At 47.8% G+C, this 19609-nt stretch overlaps 1 protein-coding gene across 9 annotated transcripts in view; it reads left to right on the forward strand.

Annotated features, from left to right (window-relative positions):
• SLC39A10 (solute carrier family 39 member 10) overlaps positions 1–19609 on the forward strand; it is a 78121-nt gene that overhangs the window by 44377 nt on the left and 14135 nt on the right. For all 9 annotated transcript variants that reach the window (XM_043505500.1, XM_043505498.1, XM_043505493.1 and 6 more), the window contains one exon: positions 2258–2338. In XM_043505500.1, coding sequence (XP_043361435.1) covers positions 2258–2338 — 81 coding nt within the window. The remainder of the gene's footprint in view (positions 1–2257; positions 2339–19609) is intronic.

Genomic DNA, 19609 nt, shown 5'->3' on the forward strand with positions numbered 1-19609 from the left:
GACATTTGCCTAGTTTTACAACAGTCTGCTTAAGAAGCACTAGCAAAGTCAATACAAACTAAAATTTCATACAGACAATGACTTGGTTTATACTACTCTATATACTGTATGCTGAAGTGTAAGTGCAATATTTATATTCCAATTGATTTATTTTATAATTATATAGTAAAAGTGAGAAAGTAAGCAATTTTTCAGTAATAGGGTGCTATGAAATTTGTGTATTTTTATGTCTGATTTTGTAAGCAAGCAGTTTTCAAGTGTGGTGACAGTTGGGGGTACACAATACAAATCAGACTTCTGAAAGGGGTACTGTAGTCTGGAAAGGTTGAGAATCACTGATTTGGGTAGTTCTGTGTGGTGCCAAGTCAATGTGTAACATCAGCAGTGGAGATTTTCTGGATGACTTCATAATCCCATCCAATTTTGTGGTTGCATTTCATATTTTCATTCCCTGGAGACAGCACATCATTCTTTTTTGTCCTTGAGTCCCTTGGTAAATTCTCTGTCTGCTCTTCTTAATATGGAGTTGCTGATGACAATTGTTTGCCTTAAGATGGCTGAACAGTCTCTGATAGTACTTGCTTCATACTGCAAGAAAAATCACCAGGTACATCTCCTATAGCTTTCTTTTCCATTCATCCAGAGCTACATTCTTTGATAGTTGACTCGCTGAATAACTGATAACAATTTGATATTTCTGGCTGGATTGTATGACTCACTCCCACCCCCGCCCCCTGCGGGTTCCAAATTGCCAGTCTGCTTTGGTTTCTATTCCCTCCAGTTCTCTTATCACTGATCCTTTCCCTTGTGGCATATCTGACCACAAATTCCAAATGTGGTTGCCCGAGCAGTCTTTTTTTCCCCTCTGATGTGCAGCATTAAAACTTGCACTACCAGACCATATATTTTCTCGTCCAATATGGTCACAAATCTTGTCTTTCAGAAGAAAGGAAAATATGCACATCAAAGCAGATCACAACAGTTATTCCCTCCATTGTCTATATCTGCTACCTGGTGTAGAGCCAGACCTAAACAGTAGGAACTACGCTCCCTCCGAAACTCTCCTATTTTCCATTTCTGTATGCTTGCTCAGGAGTTTGCCTGGCAAGTGATTTATATTAAACCTCATGGCTCAGCTCCACACCCTTAATAGGGAGGAATTAGGTACTCAGACTTCAAACACTCTGTGTGTTCAAAGCCACCAGCACAAACAGACTTGTCTCACCTGGCCTGATCACAACCTTCATGGAGAATAGACAGACTGAATGCAGTACTCACTAAGTACCGCTGCTTCCGAGCACAGGATCTGCAGCTAGGTGTTTCCTGCCAAAGGGTGGTTATTTTGTTTGTTTGTTTTTTGTTTTAATAAGAGCAAGGAGTGGTGCATTAATAGGTGATCTTTAGCCCCTCATTAACAGCTGTTACTGCTAATATCAAAGTGTCGGGGCCAAAATCTGGAGAAGTCTCCTTTCTTATCTCCAACCTCCTCCTAAAATAAGACCTGATCTACACTAGCCATATTGTCCAAGACAGGGCACAACGTTTTTTCCGATATAATGTAGTTGACCTAACTCTTGTTTTAGATGCAGCTCGGTTGATGGAAGAATTCTTCCTGCAGCCACCTCTCAAGGGAGTGGATTTACTATAGTGATGGAAAAAACCTTTCTGTTGCTGTAACAAGTGTCTACTCTACAGTGGCATGGTTGCAGTGCTGTAACTGTGGAGTTGTAGTGTTGGTATTGTACACACATAACCTAAATTAATATTGTTGGTGGTGGTATCCAGGGGAAAAAGTAATAAAGAAGCAGGAGCTCATGGATTAAATATAAGTATGAATTTCCATTGCGGAAAAGAAGAACAATTACTGGGTTGTCCCTTTCACCCACTGTTATCACCTTTGTGTGCCTTTCGCATTCTTTAAAATGTAAAACTGGTGCAGTATGTTTCATGAGAATATAAACCCTTTGCCTCTTTCCAGTTTGTTCTCAAGTCCATACCTTTTCCTAAAGATCTGTTTTTTTCAGATGAACTGAGCAGCATGGCATGCAGCATAATGCCAATCCAGTAAGCTACAATGCTTTTGCACGCACCTTTTACACACACTGGATATACACTACTAAGAACAAATATTTAAAATAATAATGTATGCTGAAAAATATTAGAATCTCTGAAAAAGGAACTCTGTACATTATCTATCTATTGATGTTTAACATAGCCAATAAAATTAAAATGCCATTGTTTGTATCTTATTTTCCAGGAGCAGCTTTTAGTGCCGGACTGACAGGAGGAATTAGTACATCTGTAGCAGTGTTTTGTCATGAGCTTCCCCATGAATTAGGTAATTAATTCTGTAAACTTCAAATGTAGATGTTTTTGGTCTCTTTGACATTGAATGATAAGGTACTATATGAAAAATATATCCACGGGTTATCACAATAGTAATGAGGGTAAACAAAATGCAATGTGAAAACCATTAGGGTGACCATTTACACCAGAAGAAACTCACATACAGAATGTGATTATAGTATGCCATTATTCAGTGTGTATGATCAGAACATTAATGTGTATTTTAGTAGGAATCTAGCGTCATCAGTATACATTCCATTCTATATGTGAAATTTTCAGAACGCATGTTATTAGAATGTTCTTACTGAATACATTTGAGTACGTTGTTGGTTGTCATGTACTTGTGAATTTATTGTTCTGTCAGGGATAGGCATCTGTGAATTTCATTCAGCTAGGAGTCATAAGGAGGTTTACTCTATCCACAGCCAGTCAAGCCTGTTTGATATGAGGTCCTGCAAATAGAAGAAGTGTGCTGCATCACATTGCATATGGTGATACTAGAGAAAAAAAATTGCATAGGCAAAAAGGAAATTTTTATGAACATGACTTTTTAAGCTGCATCCCTCTTGCTGCTGAACTGCTGTTTTGGCATGTGCTATGATGGAGAGTCAGTATGGATTATCACGGTCCATACACTTCATAGTAGACTGAGTATATGGGAGAATATTTTGCTTCCTTGAAAATTAGGAGTTCAAGGCAGGTATGTGTATCTGAAATTCATTGGCACTAGGATAAAATTTTTAAAGCAGTTATTCTTTAGGGCTAGCATTATCATTGCCATTTTACAGATATTTTTTCACAGCTCAGTGATATGTTACAGTCCCACTTCTCCTTGACTATTTTCCCTTGCTGAATTACAGTTCTGCCATTTGCAGTCTTCTCCATCCCCTAGAAGGTTTGTAACTGGAAGACCTTTTGAGACACTATTTTCTGAGGCCCTGGTTTCACTTCTAGAGATTTTTAAGACTGGGGGAAAGAATAAAATAATCATACCAAGGATTAAAAGAATGTTGGCAAGTTTTCTCTCTTTAAAATTATCCTTTTGTCTTTTCTCTCTGTTCTTGCTGTCTCCAATACACCATACTTTAGTAGTAGAGGTCACTTTTAGTGTTTCAAACAAGCATATATCATGAGTGATGTGTGCAGCTAATGTCTTTTGTTACCCAGAGAGGACCTAGCTAGGGGCTTGTTTGTGCTCCTCCAAGAGAGGAGTAAAGCCACAAAATACTTCTAAAGCTTTCAGAGATCCTTGGATGAAAACCACAATAGAAGTAAATCAGATTTAGCCTGCCACCGTTTCTCTGAGGTTAAGAGATTACAGATGGGGTAATGCAGAAGTTTTTAGTATTGGACAACAATGCTACACACAACAGTTTAGGACAAGAAGTGAAACTGCTGGAGAATTTAAGGAATTGGAATGTATGTTATTGGAGTTAGAATTTGTACAGGATAATGGAATTAATTTAGCACCTTGTCATAACCATACAGCTAAGGGTAGTCTAGAATTCCTCCTTACTTGTAAGGGGTTAAGAAGCTCAAATAACCTGGTTGGCACTTGACCAAAAGGACCAATGGGGAAAGAAGATACTTTCAAATCTGGGGGAGGAGGCTTTGTTTATGCTCTTTGTTTTTGTGTTCTCTTTGGAAGCAGAGGAGCCTCAGGTCAGAAAACTCCTTCTCCTATAAACTATCTTAAAGTGAGTCTCAGTATTGCAAAAAGAGTAAGTAAATAAGGCAGGGCGCGTTAGATTACCTTTTGTTTTCAACTTGTGAATTTTCCCAGTGCTAAGAGGGAGGTTTATCCCTGTTTTTTGTAACTTTAAAGTTTTACCTAGAGGGGAATCCTCTGTGTTTTGAATCTGATTACCCTTCCATCCTGATTTTACAGAGGTGCTTCTTTTACTTTTGTTCTTTATAATAAAGTTCTGGTTGGTTTTTTTTTTTTTTTAAGAATCTGGTTTACTTATTTGGTTGGTATATTATTCTCAAGCCTTCCCAGGAAGGGGGTGTAGGGTTTGGGGGGATATTTTGTGGGAATAGGAATTCCAAGTGGTCCTTTCCTTGATTCTTTGTCTAAATCACTTGGTGGTGGCAGTGTACTGTCCAAGGACAAAGGATTTGTGCCTTGGGGAAGTTTTTAACCTAAGCTGGTAGAAATTAGTTCCTGGCCAATGGGAGTGCGAAACCAGTGCTTGGGGCAGCACATGGAACCCTGTGGGCTCCCCTCCCTAAGAGCCAGACCTGCTGCTGGCTGCTTCCGGGGCACAGTGCGGTGTCAGAACAGGTAGGAGTAGCCTGCCTTAGCCGGGCAGCACCACCGACTGGGACTTTTAATGGCTGACCAGAGCCACGGTGACCCAGTGCCTTACATTCCATGACCCACTAGTGGGTCGCGACCTGCAGTTTGAAAACTGCTGTAGGTAACCTCCTCTTAGAGCCCCAGCCTCTGATGGAGGTGGAGGGCAAAGGACCTATACTGAGTTTTAAAGAATCACTCACAATTGGTTTCAGGCAAGCTGAGACAGTTGCAGTCAATATATGTTGCTTCTGTTGGTGCTCACTATATGAGAGAGGAGACTTCTATATACACAGTTAAAAAGGTGGGTTAAAAATTAACAAGTACTTTTGACCTACTTTTAAAGAATAATACTGAACCATTCCACTCATGTCATTTACGGCCATTACTTGAATACATTAAGGCCAAGTTTACACTACAGACGTATATTGGTATAACACCGGCACCGACGGAAAAATCCACACCCCTGAGCAATGTAATTATACTCACCTAACCGCCCCGTGTAGACAAGCACTGTCTTGATCACAGAATCATAGAATATCAGGGTTGGAAGGACCTCAGGAGGTCATCTAGTCCAACCCCCTGGTCAAAGCTGGACCAATCCCCAACTAAATCATCCTAGCCAGGGCTTTGTCAAGCCTGACCGTAAAAACTTCTAAGGAAGGAGATTCCACCACCTCCCTAGGTAATGCATTCCAGTGTTTTACCATCCTCCTAGTGAAAAAGTTTTTCCTAATATCCAACCTAAACCTCCCCCACTGCAACTTGAGACCATTACTCCTCGTTCTGTCATCTGCTACCACTGAGAACAGTCTAGATCCATCCTCTTTGGAACCCCCTTTCAGATAGTTGAAAGCAGCTATCAAATCCCCCCTCATTCTTCTCTTCTGCAGACTAAACAATCCCAGTTCCCTCAACCTCTCCTCATAAGTCATGTGTTCCAGTCCCCTAATAATTTTTGTTGCCCTCCACTGGACATTTTCCAATTTTTCCACATCCTTCTTGTAGTGTGAGGTCCAAAACTGGACACAGTACTCCAGATGAGGCCTCACCAATGTCGAATCGAGGGGAACGATCACGTCCCTCGATCTATTGGCAATGCCCCTACTTATACATCCCAAAATGCCATTGGCCTTCTTGGCAACAAGGGCACACTGTTGACTCATATCCAGCTTCTTGTCCACTGTAACCCCTAGGTCCTTTTCTGCAGAACTGCTGCCTAGCCATTCGGTCCCTAGTCCGTAGCGGTGCATGGGATTCTCCCATCGACATAGCTACCGCCTCTTAGAAAGGGAGACCGACAGGAAAAGCTCTCCAGTTCACCTAGGGGAGTCGCCACTAAAGTGCTACTACGGCATAGATGCACTGGTGCCGCTGCGCCACTGTAGTGCTGCATGTGAAGACAAGCCCAAAATTAGAAACTTTAATCCCAGATGGATTGAATCACTTAACAGGCTGTTTCCACCCTCTTCTGCTCAGCCTTCAGTTAATTTCTGTCTGTAGAAGGCTTTCGGTAATCTATGAGCATTGGTTGACGTGAAATTTCCCATTCTTCTTCGAGTGCTTTTCACAGCAGTTCCAATCAGGTGTGCGCCAATCGTTGGAAAGTTTTCCCTTGGAGCCCCCTGGAGTGGTGCCTTTATGACGCTCAATATATGACACTGCTGACCCACCCCCTTCAGTTCCTTCTTACCTCCCATGACAGTTGTTGAAACGGCATTTGCTTGCCTCGCAAGTGCTTCCCTTAGCTTGTGCGTTAGATCTATAGTTTAGCATAGGTTTCAGTTCTTAGTTTAGCATAGCTTATTATACTTTTGGTTAGGGACCATGGTTCCACTCTATTCCTTTCCTTCCCTCAGCTCTGGGGCATGCCTTGGGGTCAAGGGTTTAAACTGTGTGGGACCTGTAGTAAGCCCATGCCAATTGGCGACCCCCACGATGCGTGCCTGAAGTGTCTGGGTGAACAGCACCAAACAGATATGTGCAAAATTTGCAGGTCCTTTTGACCCAGGTCGAAAAAAGAGAGGGACTTCCGTCTGAAACAGCTTTTGATGGAGTCTGCTCTCCATCCTCAACCTGTGTTGGAGCGCAGGGTCCCAGGGCTGAGCAAATCAGTGTGCAGCATTCTGGCTTCAGTGCGCAATACAGCACCAAGAAGAGTCCAGAGACCCTCAGCACGCCTCCCCGGCACCGCAGACTATCTGGCACCATTCCCACTTGCCGGTACTGCACAAGCAGAAGAAAACTGACAGAGGCCGCTCACTGAGGCCGAAGGTGTCTCAGCCTCTGGGTGCATCCCGGGAAGGAGCACTCAGTGCCCAAGGGTCAAGATTCGGCACCGTTGACTTCAGTTCCCGGGGGGACCACTTAGTCCAGCCCCCAGTGACTCCCTGCACAGGCAGTACCAGGTGGAGGAATTGGAGTTACCCTCCACCCCAGACACTTTTGAAGCTGCCTGGGAGTTGATAGAACTGGTGGCACTGCAACCCCTGGCGGTCAGGGACAAGCCTGCTATACCTCCATGCCCAGCGCCATCTAGAGGGAAGCCGGCTATGATGTGGCGTTCTCCTGCATGGCACCATTCTCGACACCGCTCACCATTGCCCAGGCACTGACAGCCATCTCGAGACTCCTTATACTCCTCCCCGGCACCACCCAGGCAATCCAGATCTCCAGCATCGCTGGAACAGCATTGATCTCCGCCATCGCTGAAACCGCATTAATCGCCAGCACCGTTAGAGACAACGATCACCGGCACCGACAGAGTGGCACCAATCTCCAGCACCCAGCTCTCTGCACTGATCCCCTGTGCAGTATGGTCATTGTCCCTCGCTGTAGTCATCCAGGTCCAGATTGGAGTCATTGGACTCAGAGGCAGAATCATTCTACTCCCGCCACAGTGAGCACCGTTCCCTCAGACATAGAAGCGAGGCACCTGTAGCTTGGCCTCTGTACTTTCAGCCTCAACCGCAATAACTTGGACCCCCTCGGCTTATCAGCAGGCCCAGGGTTCATTCTCCAGGGGCTCTCGTTCGGTTGTCTCCGAAACCAGAGCATCCCAACCACCTAGGGATCGCGCAGCCCCTAAGGGATTGGAGATAGCTGCTTCCCATGATTGGGCACCCAGGTCATCACAGAGGTTGCTGCAGTGACAACGCCAATTGTGGACCAGGCTACCATCGCTACAACGAGGGTCAGCCCACGCGTCTCAGATATCAATCAGGAGGAGGCCAGAGAACTTGAGGGAGAAGAGGACCCCGTGCCACCTCTAGCCTCTTCATCCTTGTCCCCTGATGAGGCAATGGCAGGGGCCTCAGCTTCTGGACCTCCACCGATAGACCATAGAACATACCAGGACCCCCTGCACAGGATTGCCCATGAGATGGGGTTGAAGGCAGAGGGGGTTATCGAACCTGAGGACCCTATGGTCGATATCCTAACGCCAGAGGGCCCATCCAGGGTGCTCTGCCCCTGATCAAAACTATACAGAGCAATGTGAAAAGGCTCTGGCATACCCCGGCATCCATCCTTCCCCCTACTTCAAGGGGCATTGAATGCAAGTAGTTTGTCCCGTCCAAGGGATATGAGTACTTGTTTTCTCATCCATAGCCGTGTTCCCTGGTGGTCACCATGGTTAATGAGAAAGAAAGACGGGCCAACTCCAAAGTCAAAGGAGTCAAAATGGTTAGACCTATTCAGTAGGAATGTCTATTCAACTGGGAGCCTGTAGCTGAGGATAGCTAGTCAACAAGCTATCCTTAGCGGATACAACTTCAACTCATGGGCCTCGATGTTGAAGTTTAAGGAGCTTATACCATTGGACTCCAGAGCTGAATTTACGGCTATCATTGAAGAAGGTTAGTCGGTGGTGAGGACCTCCCTTCAAGCTTCCCTGGATACGGCAAGCTCTAGCCATGAGAAGGGGTGCATGGCTGCAGGTGTCTGATCTACCTCCAGTAATGCAGCAAGCCCTGCAGGACCTTCGGTTCAAGGGCGCAGGGTTATTCTCAGACCAGACCGATTCTAAGCTGCACAATTTAAAGGACTCCTGGGCAACGATGAAGTCGCTGGGGATGCATACCCCAGCACCCCAGTGAAAACATTTCAAGTCCCAACAGCAACAGTCCTACCCTCCTCATCCTAGACAAGACTTTTTTTTTTTTTTTTTTTTTTTTACAGACAGAAGGCTAGAAATTCTAAGTGCAAACCACCCTACTCCCAGCCAGGGCCCGACCAAGCCATCGTCAGGCTCAAAGCAGGCCTTTTGAAGGTGCGCCCGAGGATGGTGTACACGCCATGGCACCAGATCCTCCCCCTTTTTGAATCGCCTATTTCACTTCTACCGTGCATGATCCCAAATAACATTGGACCGCTGGGTTCTTTGTACAGTAGAGGTGGGATATTCTCATGCATTACCCGACCACTGCGATGCGGGGTTGTCTGGCCTTCCTCGGCCACATGGTAGCCTGCACTTATGTGGGCAGGCATGCCAGACACAGACTTGGGCCACTCCAAGCGTGGCTTTCTTCTGTATATTGCCCAAGGCGTGACAGGCTGGACTCAGTACTTCCGTTGCCACAACAAGTACTCCAGTCCCTCCGGTGGTGGCGCGAACCCCGTACAGTGTGTGTGAGGGAGTTCCTTTCAATAGCCCACCTTGACCCTAGTACGGACACATTGTTGGGTTGAGGGGCACACCTGGGGGACCGCCAGACGCAGGGACTATGGTCGCAAGATGAGCTCTCTCTTCATGTCAATATCAGGGAGCTCAAAGTGGTACGATTAGTGTTCCTGTCCATACTGCAAGTCCAGTGCGTGGCAGTGACAGACAACACCACTGCCATGTTTTACATCAACAAGCAGGGGGGAGTACGTCAAGAAGCCCGTCAACTTCAAGCCCTTTAAGTGCATAGCCCACTCCATTCACCTGGAGGCATCATATCTCCCAAGCGGACCACATTAGCAGATCATTCTTTAATCACAAGTGGTCCATCTGACCTGATATCATATACTCCATCTTCCAAAGGTGGGGATTTCCCCAGGTCAACCTGTTTGCCACCAAGAACAACAGGAAATGCCCAGTGTTCTGCTCCTTTCAGAACCATAGACCGGGCTCCTCCTCAGACGCGTTTCTACTACTGTGGGGAGACCACCTCATGTATGCCTTCCCGCCAGTCCCTCTTGTGCACAGGGTACTGCTCCAGATCTGCAGAGACAAGGTGAGGGTAATCCTCCTTGCTCCAGCTTGGTACACCACGCTTTTGGTGCTGTCAATGGACAACCAGACAACCTCTGCCACTCTGCCCCAACCTAATCACACAGGACCACGGTTGCCTTCAGCACCCAGACCTTCAGTACCTCCATTTACCGGTCTGGAAGCTTCATGGTTAAATCCAATGGAGCTCCTGTGCTGGAGTCCTGTCAGGAACGTCCTTCTCAGATGAGCAGCAGTAAACCATCCACCAGCAGAGTCACTTATTTAGCTTAGTGGAAAAGGTTCACATGCTGGTGTGAAGAGTATCATGCACCTCCCTTACAGGCATCAGGTCCACTCATCTTAGAGTACCTCCTACACCTGAAACAACAAGGCCTTGCACCGTCCTCTATTAAAGTACATCTCGTGGCCATCTTGGCCTTCCACCCTGGAGCATCCATCCATTCCGTATTCGCAAATCTCATGGTGGGGCGTTTCTTGAAGGGGCTGAAAAGGTTATACCCACATGTTTGTCAGCCAGTACCCATGTGGGACCTTAACCTGGTATTATCCAGGCTCAGGGGGCCCCCCTTTGAGCCATTGGCAACTTGCTCTTTGCTCTGTTTGTCCTGGAAGGTGGCCTTCCTGGTTGCTATCACATCAGCTAGAAGGGTGTCTGAGCTGAAGGCACTAACTTCTAATCCACTTTACACAGTCTTCCACAAGAACAAGGTGCAACTCAGGCCTCACCCAGCTTTTCTTCCCAGGGTGGTGTCTCATTTTCATACCACCCAAGATATCTTCCTGCTCGTTTTTATCCCAAGCCTCACAGCAGTGCCTGGGAAAAGTGGCTTAGTTCACTGGACGTTCTGAGGGTTTTGGCATTCTACATCGAGCTTACTAAACCAACCAGAAAATCAAACCAACTATTCGTGGCAGTTGCAGATCGGAGAAAGGACTACCGATCTCTTCTCAGCATATTTGTCTCGGATCGCAGACTGTATCCGCACATGCTGTGAACTGGGCCAAGGTCCCAGCTCCGCCTATTATGGCACACTCCACAAGAGCTCAAGCTTCTTCAGCAGCATTTCTGGCCCAAGTCCTGGTACAGGAGAAGTGCAGAGCTGCTACTTGGTCATCAATGCATACATTCACCTCTCACTGCGCTGTCACCCATCATGCCAGAGATGATGCAGCCTTCAGCAGAGTGGTGCTCCAATCAGTGGTTCCTTGACTCCGACCCCACCTCCAGGGTAGAGCTTGGGAGTCACCTGATTGGAATTCATGTGAACAAGCACTCAAAGAAGAAAAAACGGTTACTCACCTTCTCATAACTGTTGTTCTTCGAGATGTGTTGTTCACACCCACTCCGATACCCACCCCCCTTCCCTTCTGTCGGAGTAGCTGGCAAGAAGGAACTGAAGGGGGGGTCAGGTCAGCACGGTCATATATTGAGCACCATAAAGGCCACTCCAGGGGGCTCCATGGCTGACCTAAGGGGTGGTGTTAAGGGAAAACTTTCCAACAATCGTGCGCATGGTGCATGCTCTCACCTGATTGGCATGGACATGAACAACACATCTTGAAGAACAACAGTTATGAGAAGGTGAATAACTGTTTTTTTCTAGCATGATTTGGTAATCTTGCACCTGAGAATCGTTATCAGTGAAGTTAGTCCCAGAGTAAATGACTAATAAAATACACCAATCAGAACACTTCAGGATATTTTAGTTTCCAGTGTTCTGCAAATTTATGAAAATCTGGAGTGGTCACATTCGTAAGAACATTTTGTCTTGTCCTCTAATTTTTGAAATAGTGCTTACTGCTGAAAAAGTACTGAATGCTAAACAGTGCTGAAACTGATAATTTATTTGAATTTGCATTATTAAGAAAACAAAAGTGAACTTAACTTTCAAAAATCAGAGTAATAAAATTTGAATATGCCACAACACCTCTTCTGACAAATGTTCTTAATCTCCAGAATCCTCATTCTGGGCCTGATTGTGCTTTTATTAAAGTCAATGGCAAAAAGATGCTGATGCAAGTGAGGAGAAGGATTATACTTTAATGCAGTTTTGGAAAGTATAATGTAAATACCGAGCATCATATCTCACTCTTCAACTACTGTTTGGGTTACCCTAATATCTGCCATAATGCGCATAAGAAATCAGTCAACTAAAAACTTCAGGCAGATGAGGACAGTCAGACTTACTTTCCCTATTATAAATAATGTTAAAATATTGTGTGTGTGTGTGTGTGTGTTTAGATATATATTTTGAATACCTGCCGCACCACACTTTGTCTGTCACTTGTCTGTGTGGCTTGTAAATACTTTCAGACAGGGACTGTGTGTGTTGCCTATTTGTACAACACATAAAACAATGAGGTCCCAATCCTGATTGATAGCTCTGTTACCACTCAACAATAAGTCAATGGCTAGAAATGCAAAAGCAGATAGGACTACTGTGTTCATAAGCATTTGGGATGTGATAGCTACCTGGTAGAAATCTGTTTCCGAGTGGGTAAAATATTTAATCTGGGGGAAAAATTCATGGAATTAACAGATTAGCTGTGAATCTGTCTCTTGGAAAAACAAGATGATCTAGAGGTATGGATGAGATTTGTGCTGAAAACACAACAATTCACTGAGCACGGTAGGTTGCAGACTCGTAGCTGCCGTCAGCAGGAAAGTAGTCGGTAGTTTCAAAGCGATTGATCTATCTTATTGTATCCAAAACTGCATGCACATCATAGTATAAAACCTTCCACCAGATGAACTAAATACTGATTCTATCAGTCTTCTATTTCTCTAAAGCCAAAAGATTGTTTGATCCAAATGAAGAATCATAATAATACTTAGCTGTTATATAGTGCTTTTCATCAGCAGATCTCAAAGCTTTACAAAAAAGGTCAGTTTTTTCCCTATTTTACATATGGCAAAACTGAAACACAGGAAGGGAAAGTGACTTTCCCTAGGCACAGCAGACCAGTGCCACAGCTGGGAAGAAAACCTAGATTTCCTGAGTCCAAGTTTAGTGCTTTCTCTACTAGGCTTCTTGTAGAAACTTCAGTGTTATGCAACATAAAATCTTCTTTTAAATCAGGGAAATGCATAATCCTACCACATCAAGATGCACTTAGGAGATAAAGTGATTTAATAACAATGTATAAAAGTCAGCATGACTGACATGCTCTGAGTAGATGAGAATTTTTAGCATCATCATGTGTTCAGCATCCTGAAGAAGGTTATAAAAGCAAACACGAAACAGAGAAAATAAAGATTTTTTTTTTATCTGTAAAACTAATTGGAGAAGGAGCTAAGTGGCTTAGTATATGCCACACTTCTGGCAAGAGTTCAACTCTTGAAATACAAGATGAGTCACATATGGAAAGGAACATTAAAATAACAGTAACCCACATTTCAGCTCTGCATTTGTTATGCTTAGGGGAGGCATGGTATGGTGGAATTCTGGAAGAGCTATATAGGGAAACTTGTATGGCATCTGTCACTCTTTGGTTGGGTCACGTCAGCATTCAGTCATTCAGTTTCACGTTGCAGTCAAATGATAAGTTGGTGATGATTTGTTTTTTTAAGGCATTTTGGAAGAAATGAGGCCTAATTTAGAGGGGGGAAATGCAAGTTGGAATTTTGGATGCTCTATGTAAAATCTAGGTGAGAACAGTTCTGTTAGCTAAAGATCTGTTTTCTGCAGACTAAAATGCTGAAGACTTAGTTATACCTTAAGGGTTCCACACAGCTGCGTTCAAAGCTTTTTATCATGTCATACTAACTTTCACTGTGGTGTCCTTAAGATTGCTGAGGTCCGTCAACAACTCCGACAACTCCGTCGTCCATCCCTTCCCCCCTCAAAAGGGTCTGGAAAAAAATACTTTGTCCCAGCCAAAGGGTTTGAATGTCTTTACACCGACCCTCCCCCAGGCTCACCAGTGGTTTCTGTGGCCAATGAAAGAGACAAACGGGCATATCAGCTGGACCCCCAAAAATAGAGGCCAAACGGTTGGACCTGTTTGGAAGAAAAATGTATTCAACAGCCAGTTTGCAGTTCCATGTGTCAAATAATCAGGCCCTCTTGGGCTGATACAATTTTAACTTATAGGACTCCCTCCATAAATTCAAGGAGTGCCTCCCGCAGAGTTTGCCCCAGGAATGTGGCACCCTGGTCGAGGAGGGTACTGTGGCTGCCAGGTGCTCCCTCCAGATGGCATGGGACACAGTGGATTCAGAGCCAGGGTGGTTACATCGGCGGTGGTCATGAGGCGTGGTACCTCGCTTAAGACGGCCGGATTCTCCCAAGAAATGCCGACCTCCATCCAGGGGGCAAAGGGAATGGTCTCTTTTTGGACCAGACGGATGTGAGGCTTCATGGGCTAAAAGACACCAGGGCCACCCTTCGCTCACTGGTCATGCAGACACCTCAGCCTGCGAGAAAGCAGTTCCGGCCGCCGCCTAGGCTTTGGCAGAGGGTCTGCAAGGAGAAGGGACAGAGTCATTAGTTTCAGCTGCTATCACCCTTCCTCCAGCTCACCTGCACAGCCCGGCCCAACAAAAAACCCCGGGGGCCAGAAGCACTCAATTTCAGGGTGCGGTCGAAAGCAACACCCCAGTCACCTCCCAGGATCCACCCCACTCTTTCCTCAACCGTCTTTGTCTCTTCTGCTTGGGCTGGTCCTGAGTCACCTCAGACTGTTGGGTCCTGACATAGTGTCCCAAGGTTGCACCCAGCTGTTTTCGGCTACCCCTCCTTTCCACCCTTCCCTCCTTCCCATCCATCTTCAGGGGCACTTCTCACGAGCAACTCGTCAGCCAAGAGGTTGAGAACCTCCTGCCCGTGGGGGCGGTGGAGGAGGTCCCTTGGGACATGACAGGGAAAGGATTCTGCTCCCATTGTTTCCTAATCCTGAAAACAAAAGAGGCCGTCAGACCCATTTTGGACCTGTGACATCTCAACAAGTCTCTCAAAAAGTTGAAATTTCACATGGTCTGGCCTCCATTCCCTGGCCTCCATTATCCCCTCCGTGGATCCGGGAGGCTGGTACACTGCCCTCAACTCGAAAGGCACCTATTTCCATATTTCTGTATTCCAAGGTCACAGACGTTTCCTCTGTTTTTTTTAGTGGGCAAACGCCCTTTCCAATTTACAGCTTTCCCCTTTGGCCTCTCATCGGCTCCAAGGGTCTTTACGAAATGTATGGCACCAGTGGCCGCTTACCTCAGACGTCGAGGGATCCAGGTCTTCCCGTATCTCAACAATTGGTTCATCAAGGGCAGGTCTCGGGAACAAATGCAGAGAAACCTCGATCTGGTGCATTCCATCTGCTGCGACCTGGGCCTATTGATAAATGAGAAAAAATCCACCTTAAGGCCAGTCCAACACAGAGTTCATTTGGGCAGTTCTTTACTCCACGCGAGCCAGAGCCTTCCTTCCAGAGGTGCTTTTTCCGGACATGTTAGACTTGATCTTCCATGTGAAGAACCACCCACTCACAACAGCTCACACGTGCCTGTGGTAGCTGGGCATATACGTGGTCCCCTTCATGGCCACGGCCTTGTCGCAAACCCTGGTATCTGGTGCTTCGGACCTGGGCTGGGGAGCCCACTTTGGTGAGCTCAGCGCTTAAGGCTGCTGGCTGTGGCACAATCTGGCCCTTCACATCAATTTCAGGGAGCTAGGGGCTGTTCTTGCCCCACCTGAGGAGCCAGATAGTGTAGGTCCTCACTGACAATACCACCACGATGTATTGCATCAACAAATATGGCGGAGCCAGGTCGTCAGCCCTTTGCCAAGAAGCTCTCAGCCTTGGGGACTTCTGTGTGTGGCATGCCATTCATCTGGTAGCCGTGCATCTGCTTGGGACCAAGAATGTGCTAGCACAGCAGTTCTCAAACTTTAGCAACTCAAGGACCCTCATTTTGATTTTAAAATTTACAAGGACCCCACCCCCACTCCACCCTTGCCCCACTTCTTCCCACCCCTGCTCACTCTAGTCCCTCCTCTCTCTGTCACTCGGTCTCCCCCACCTTCACTTGCTTTTATCAGGCTCGCTCGGGGGGTTGGGGTGAAGGAGGAGGGGCGGGATCTGGGAGGGAGTTTGGGTGCGGGAGGGAGTGTGGGGTGCATGCTCTGGCCTGAGGAAGGGGGTTGGGATGCAGGATGCAGTGTGGGGTGTAGGCTCTGGGCTGGGGCAGAGGGTTGGGGTGTGGGAGGGAGTGAGGGGTGCAGGCTCTGGCAGGGCTGTGCTTTCCTTGGGTGGCTCCTGAAAGTGTCTGGCACTTTGGCTGTGGCTGCTAGGTGGGCGGCAGGGCGTCTCTGCACACTGTTCCTGCCCACAGGCACGGTCACCGCAGCTCCCATTGGCCACAGTTCCCTGCCAATGGGAGCTACAGAGTCAGCACTCAGAGCAAGGGGCAGTATGCGGAGACTCCCTGCCCTCCCCCCACACACACACCCCCAGTGGCCACAGGTACATGCTGGCTGCTTCCGGGAGCAGCACAGAGCCAGGACATGCAGGGAGCCTGCCTTAGTCCCACTGCACTGCTGGACTTTTAGCACTGGGAGAGGGGGAAGAAGTTGATCAGCGAGGCCCGCGGACCCCAAGGGGTACCCTTGGGAACCCCCAGGAGTCCGTGGAACCCAGTTTGAGAGCTGTGCTAGCAGGTCGCCTCAGCAGGACCGTCTCGTCTCGCCACAAATGGTTGCTCCATCTGGAGGCAGCCAATATGATCTTCTGAAAGTGGGGGATTCCCCAGGTGGACTTTTTCGCATCCCACCAGAACAGGAAATGCCACATGTTCTGTTAGCTCCGGGGGATGGACAGGAGTTCCCTGTCAGACGCTTTGCTGCTTCCATGGTCAGGAACCCTGATGTACGCCTTCCCGCCGGTGCCATTGATCCAGGGAGTCCTCTTGAAGATTAAACAGGACAAGGCAAAGGTTATCGTGATAGCCCCTGAATGGCCTCGTCAGCACTGATTCGGCACAATGCTGCACTTTTCGGTAGCCACATGGCTGCAACTCCCTCCCTGGCCAGACCTGCTGTCCGAGGACCACAGCTATCTCCTGCACCCAAACAAAGAGGCATCGCACTTGACAGCATGGCTGCTGCATGGCTGAATGCGGAAGAGCGGGAATGTTCAATCCGGGTGCAAGAGGTCTTGCTGGGTAGCAGAAAGCCATCCACCAAAGCGACTTACCGTGCAAAGTGGAAAAGATTCACATTCTGGGCTTCGGATCAATGCGTCCTGGCCACACAGACCTTGCTGCAGGTGATCCTGGATTATCTTCTGCACCTCCAACTTCAGAGCTTATCCCTGTCATCGTTTAGGATCCACCTAGCTGCTATTTAGACTTTCCACCCTCTGTTCCAAGGCAGGTTGGTCTTTGCTCATGACGTGATGGCCCAGTTCTTGAAAGGTCTGGAGCGTCTTTATCTTCATGTCCGGGATCCTGTTCCTCTCTGGGATTTGAATCTCATGCTGTGGAGGCTCATGGGGCCTCCCTTCGAACCTCAGGCTTCCTGCTCTCTTCTTCTCCTCCTCTCCTGAAATGTAGCATTCCTGGTGGTGGTTATGTCCACCCACAGAGTGTCTGAGATCAGGGCACTTATGTCAGAACCACCCTATATGGTGTTCTGCAAAGGATAAGGTCCAGTTACAGCTGCACCTGGTGTTCCTGCCCAAGGTAGTTTCCAGTTCCATACCAGCCAGGACATTTTCTTACCAGTCTTCTTTCCAAAGTCTCATAAATCTGAAGAGGAGCACAGGTTACATGCCCTGGACGTCCGGAGGGCACTGGCCTTCTATATCGACAGAACGTGGCCGTTCCATAAATCAGCTCAGCTGTTCATTGCGGTGGCAGACAGGATGAAAGGTCGCCCAGTGTCTGCTCAAAGGATTTCATCCTGGATCACAGCCTGCATACTATACTGCTACGAGCTGGCGATTGTCAAAGCACACTCGACTAGAGCACAAGTGTCATCAGCAGCCTTCTTGGCTCAGGTGCCGATCCAAGAGATCTGTAAAGCTGCTACCTGGTCATTGGTTCACACGTTTACATCCCATTATGTGCTTACCCAGCAGGCCCAGGACGATGCTGACTTCAGCAGGGCATGTCATAAGCTGGAAGACCGTAAACACCGAGTCCACCTCCATGGACACTGCTTGTGAGTCACATAGAATGGAATGGACATGAGCAAGCACTCGAAGAAGAAACAACCGTTACCTACCTCTCATAACTTGTTCTTCGACGTGTGTTGCTCATGTCCATTCCATTACCTGCCCTCCTACCCCTCTGTTGGAGTTGCCGGCAAGAAGGAAATGAGAAGGTGTAGGGTCAGCAGCACCTGATTACTGGCACATGAGCGCAGCACTCAAAGGGGCTCCATTGCTGACCCTATGGATACCACTAAGGCAAAAATCTCTAAAGACCGTGCATGAGGGCGCGCACACACCAAAAAAGGAAAGGACATGAGCAACGCATCCTGAAGAACAACAGTTCTTCGAGTGATTACTCATGTGTATTCCACAGTAGCTGTTGCGTGCTCGCCGCATGCACCGGTGCCGGAAGTTTTTCCCTTAGCAGTACCCGTATGGGGGGAGCATTGCTGCAACCCCTGGAGTGACGCCTCTATAGCGTGCTATAAGGGGAGCTGTGCACTCCCCCCACCCTCAGTTCCTTCTTGCCGCCAGTGAAGGTGCGTCGGAACTTCTTGCTCCAGCTCTCCTGCAGCCTTTCCAGTTGATCTTAGTGGTACTTTTAGCTAGTGTTAGTAGCTCATAGAAAGTAGTTTTCAGTTGTTAGAGTGGGCTCGGGGCATGCCCCATGCCCAAGGCTTCAAGTCTTGCGACTCCTGTCACTGTTCCAAGTCAAGGAGTGATCCGCATGCTGAGTGTCTCCGCTGCTTGAGCGAAACTCACGTAAGTGAACACTGCAAAATCTGCAGGTCCTTCAAGCCACGAACTAAGAAGGAGAGAGACATCAGGCTCTCCTCATGGAATCAGCGCTGGCCCCAACTCTGGCACGCCAAGAGGACTCGGTGCCCAGCACTGCGTCATCAGTGCACAGCAAAGCCCCCTCCACCAGCTGGCACCGCTCCCCCTCCAAGAAGCAGGGGAAGGGCTCCACCTCGCAGCGGCACCGAGAGAAGGAAAGGGAAGAGGCTGGTCCTGCATTGGGAAGCCCTTTGGCCCCCCCCGGCCCAAAACTTCCGACTCGTGCTGAGCAGAGTAGCCCAGCAGTGCCAGCAGGCGCATCTCCTGCGGTCAGGAGGCCATCGATGCCGGAGGCTCTACAGGCCCCACAAAACATTCTGAGCTTGCCAGTACCTGGGGCTCTGCCGTGATGGGCCCTCGGTCCCGAGGCAAACCACTGCTGGAAGCTCGTCAGAGCTCCCCGGCGTGGCACAGCTCCCACTCCAAGGACCACTCCCTGCCTTGTTCGACACGCAGTGTCTGGTCAACTCGCAGCTCACATCCACCACCGTCGACACCAGCCAGGCTACCCGGTTCAACACCGTCCAGGCAGGAGTCTAAGGGTCCCTCCACGCTGCGCGGTAGCACCGAGACAGGCACTGGAGACGCTCCTCCTCACGATGCAGTTACCGTAGCCAGTCTCGGCACGATTAAGTTCACCCTCTGTCAGACGTCTCACACACGGGACTCTCCTCACACTTCATTGGCACTGGGGCACTGTAGCTCCAGGTGCCGAAGCGAGTATCAGAGTAGCACTTGTGGCGGGTACCAGTCCTCGACGTTGA

The sequence above is a fragment of the Dermochelys coriacea genome, chromosome 11, assembly GCF_009764565.3.
Source record: "Dermochelys coriacea isolate rDerCor1 chromosome 11, rDerCor1.pri.v4, whole genome shotgun sequence".
NCBI classification, from domain to species: Eukaryota; Metazoa; Chordata; order Testudines; family Dermochelyidae; genus Dermochelys; species Dermochelys coriacea.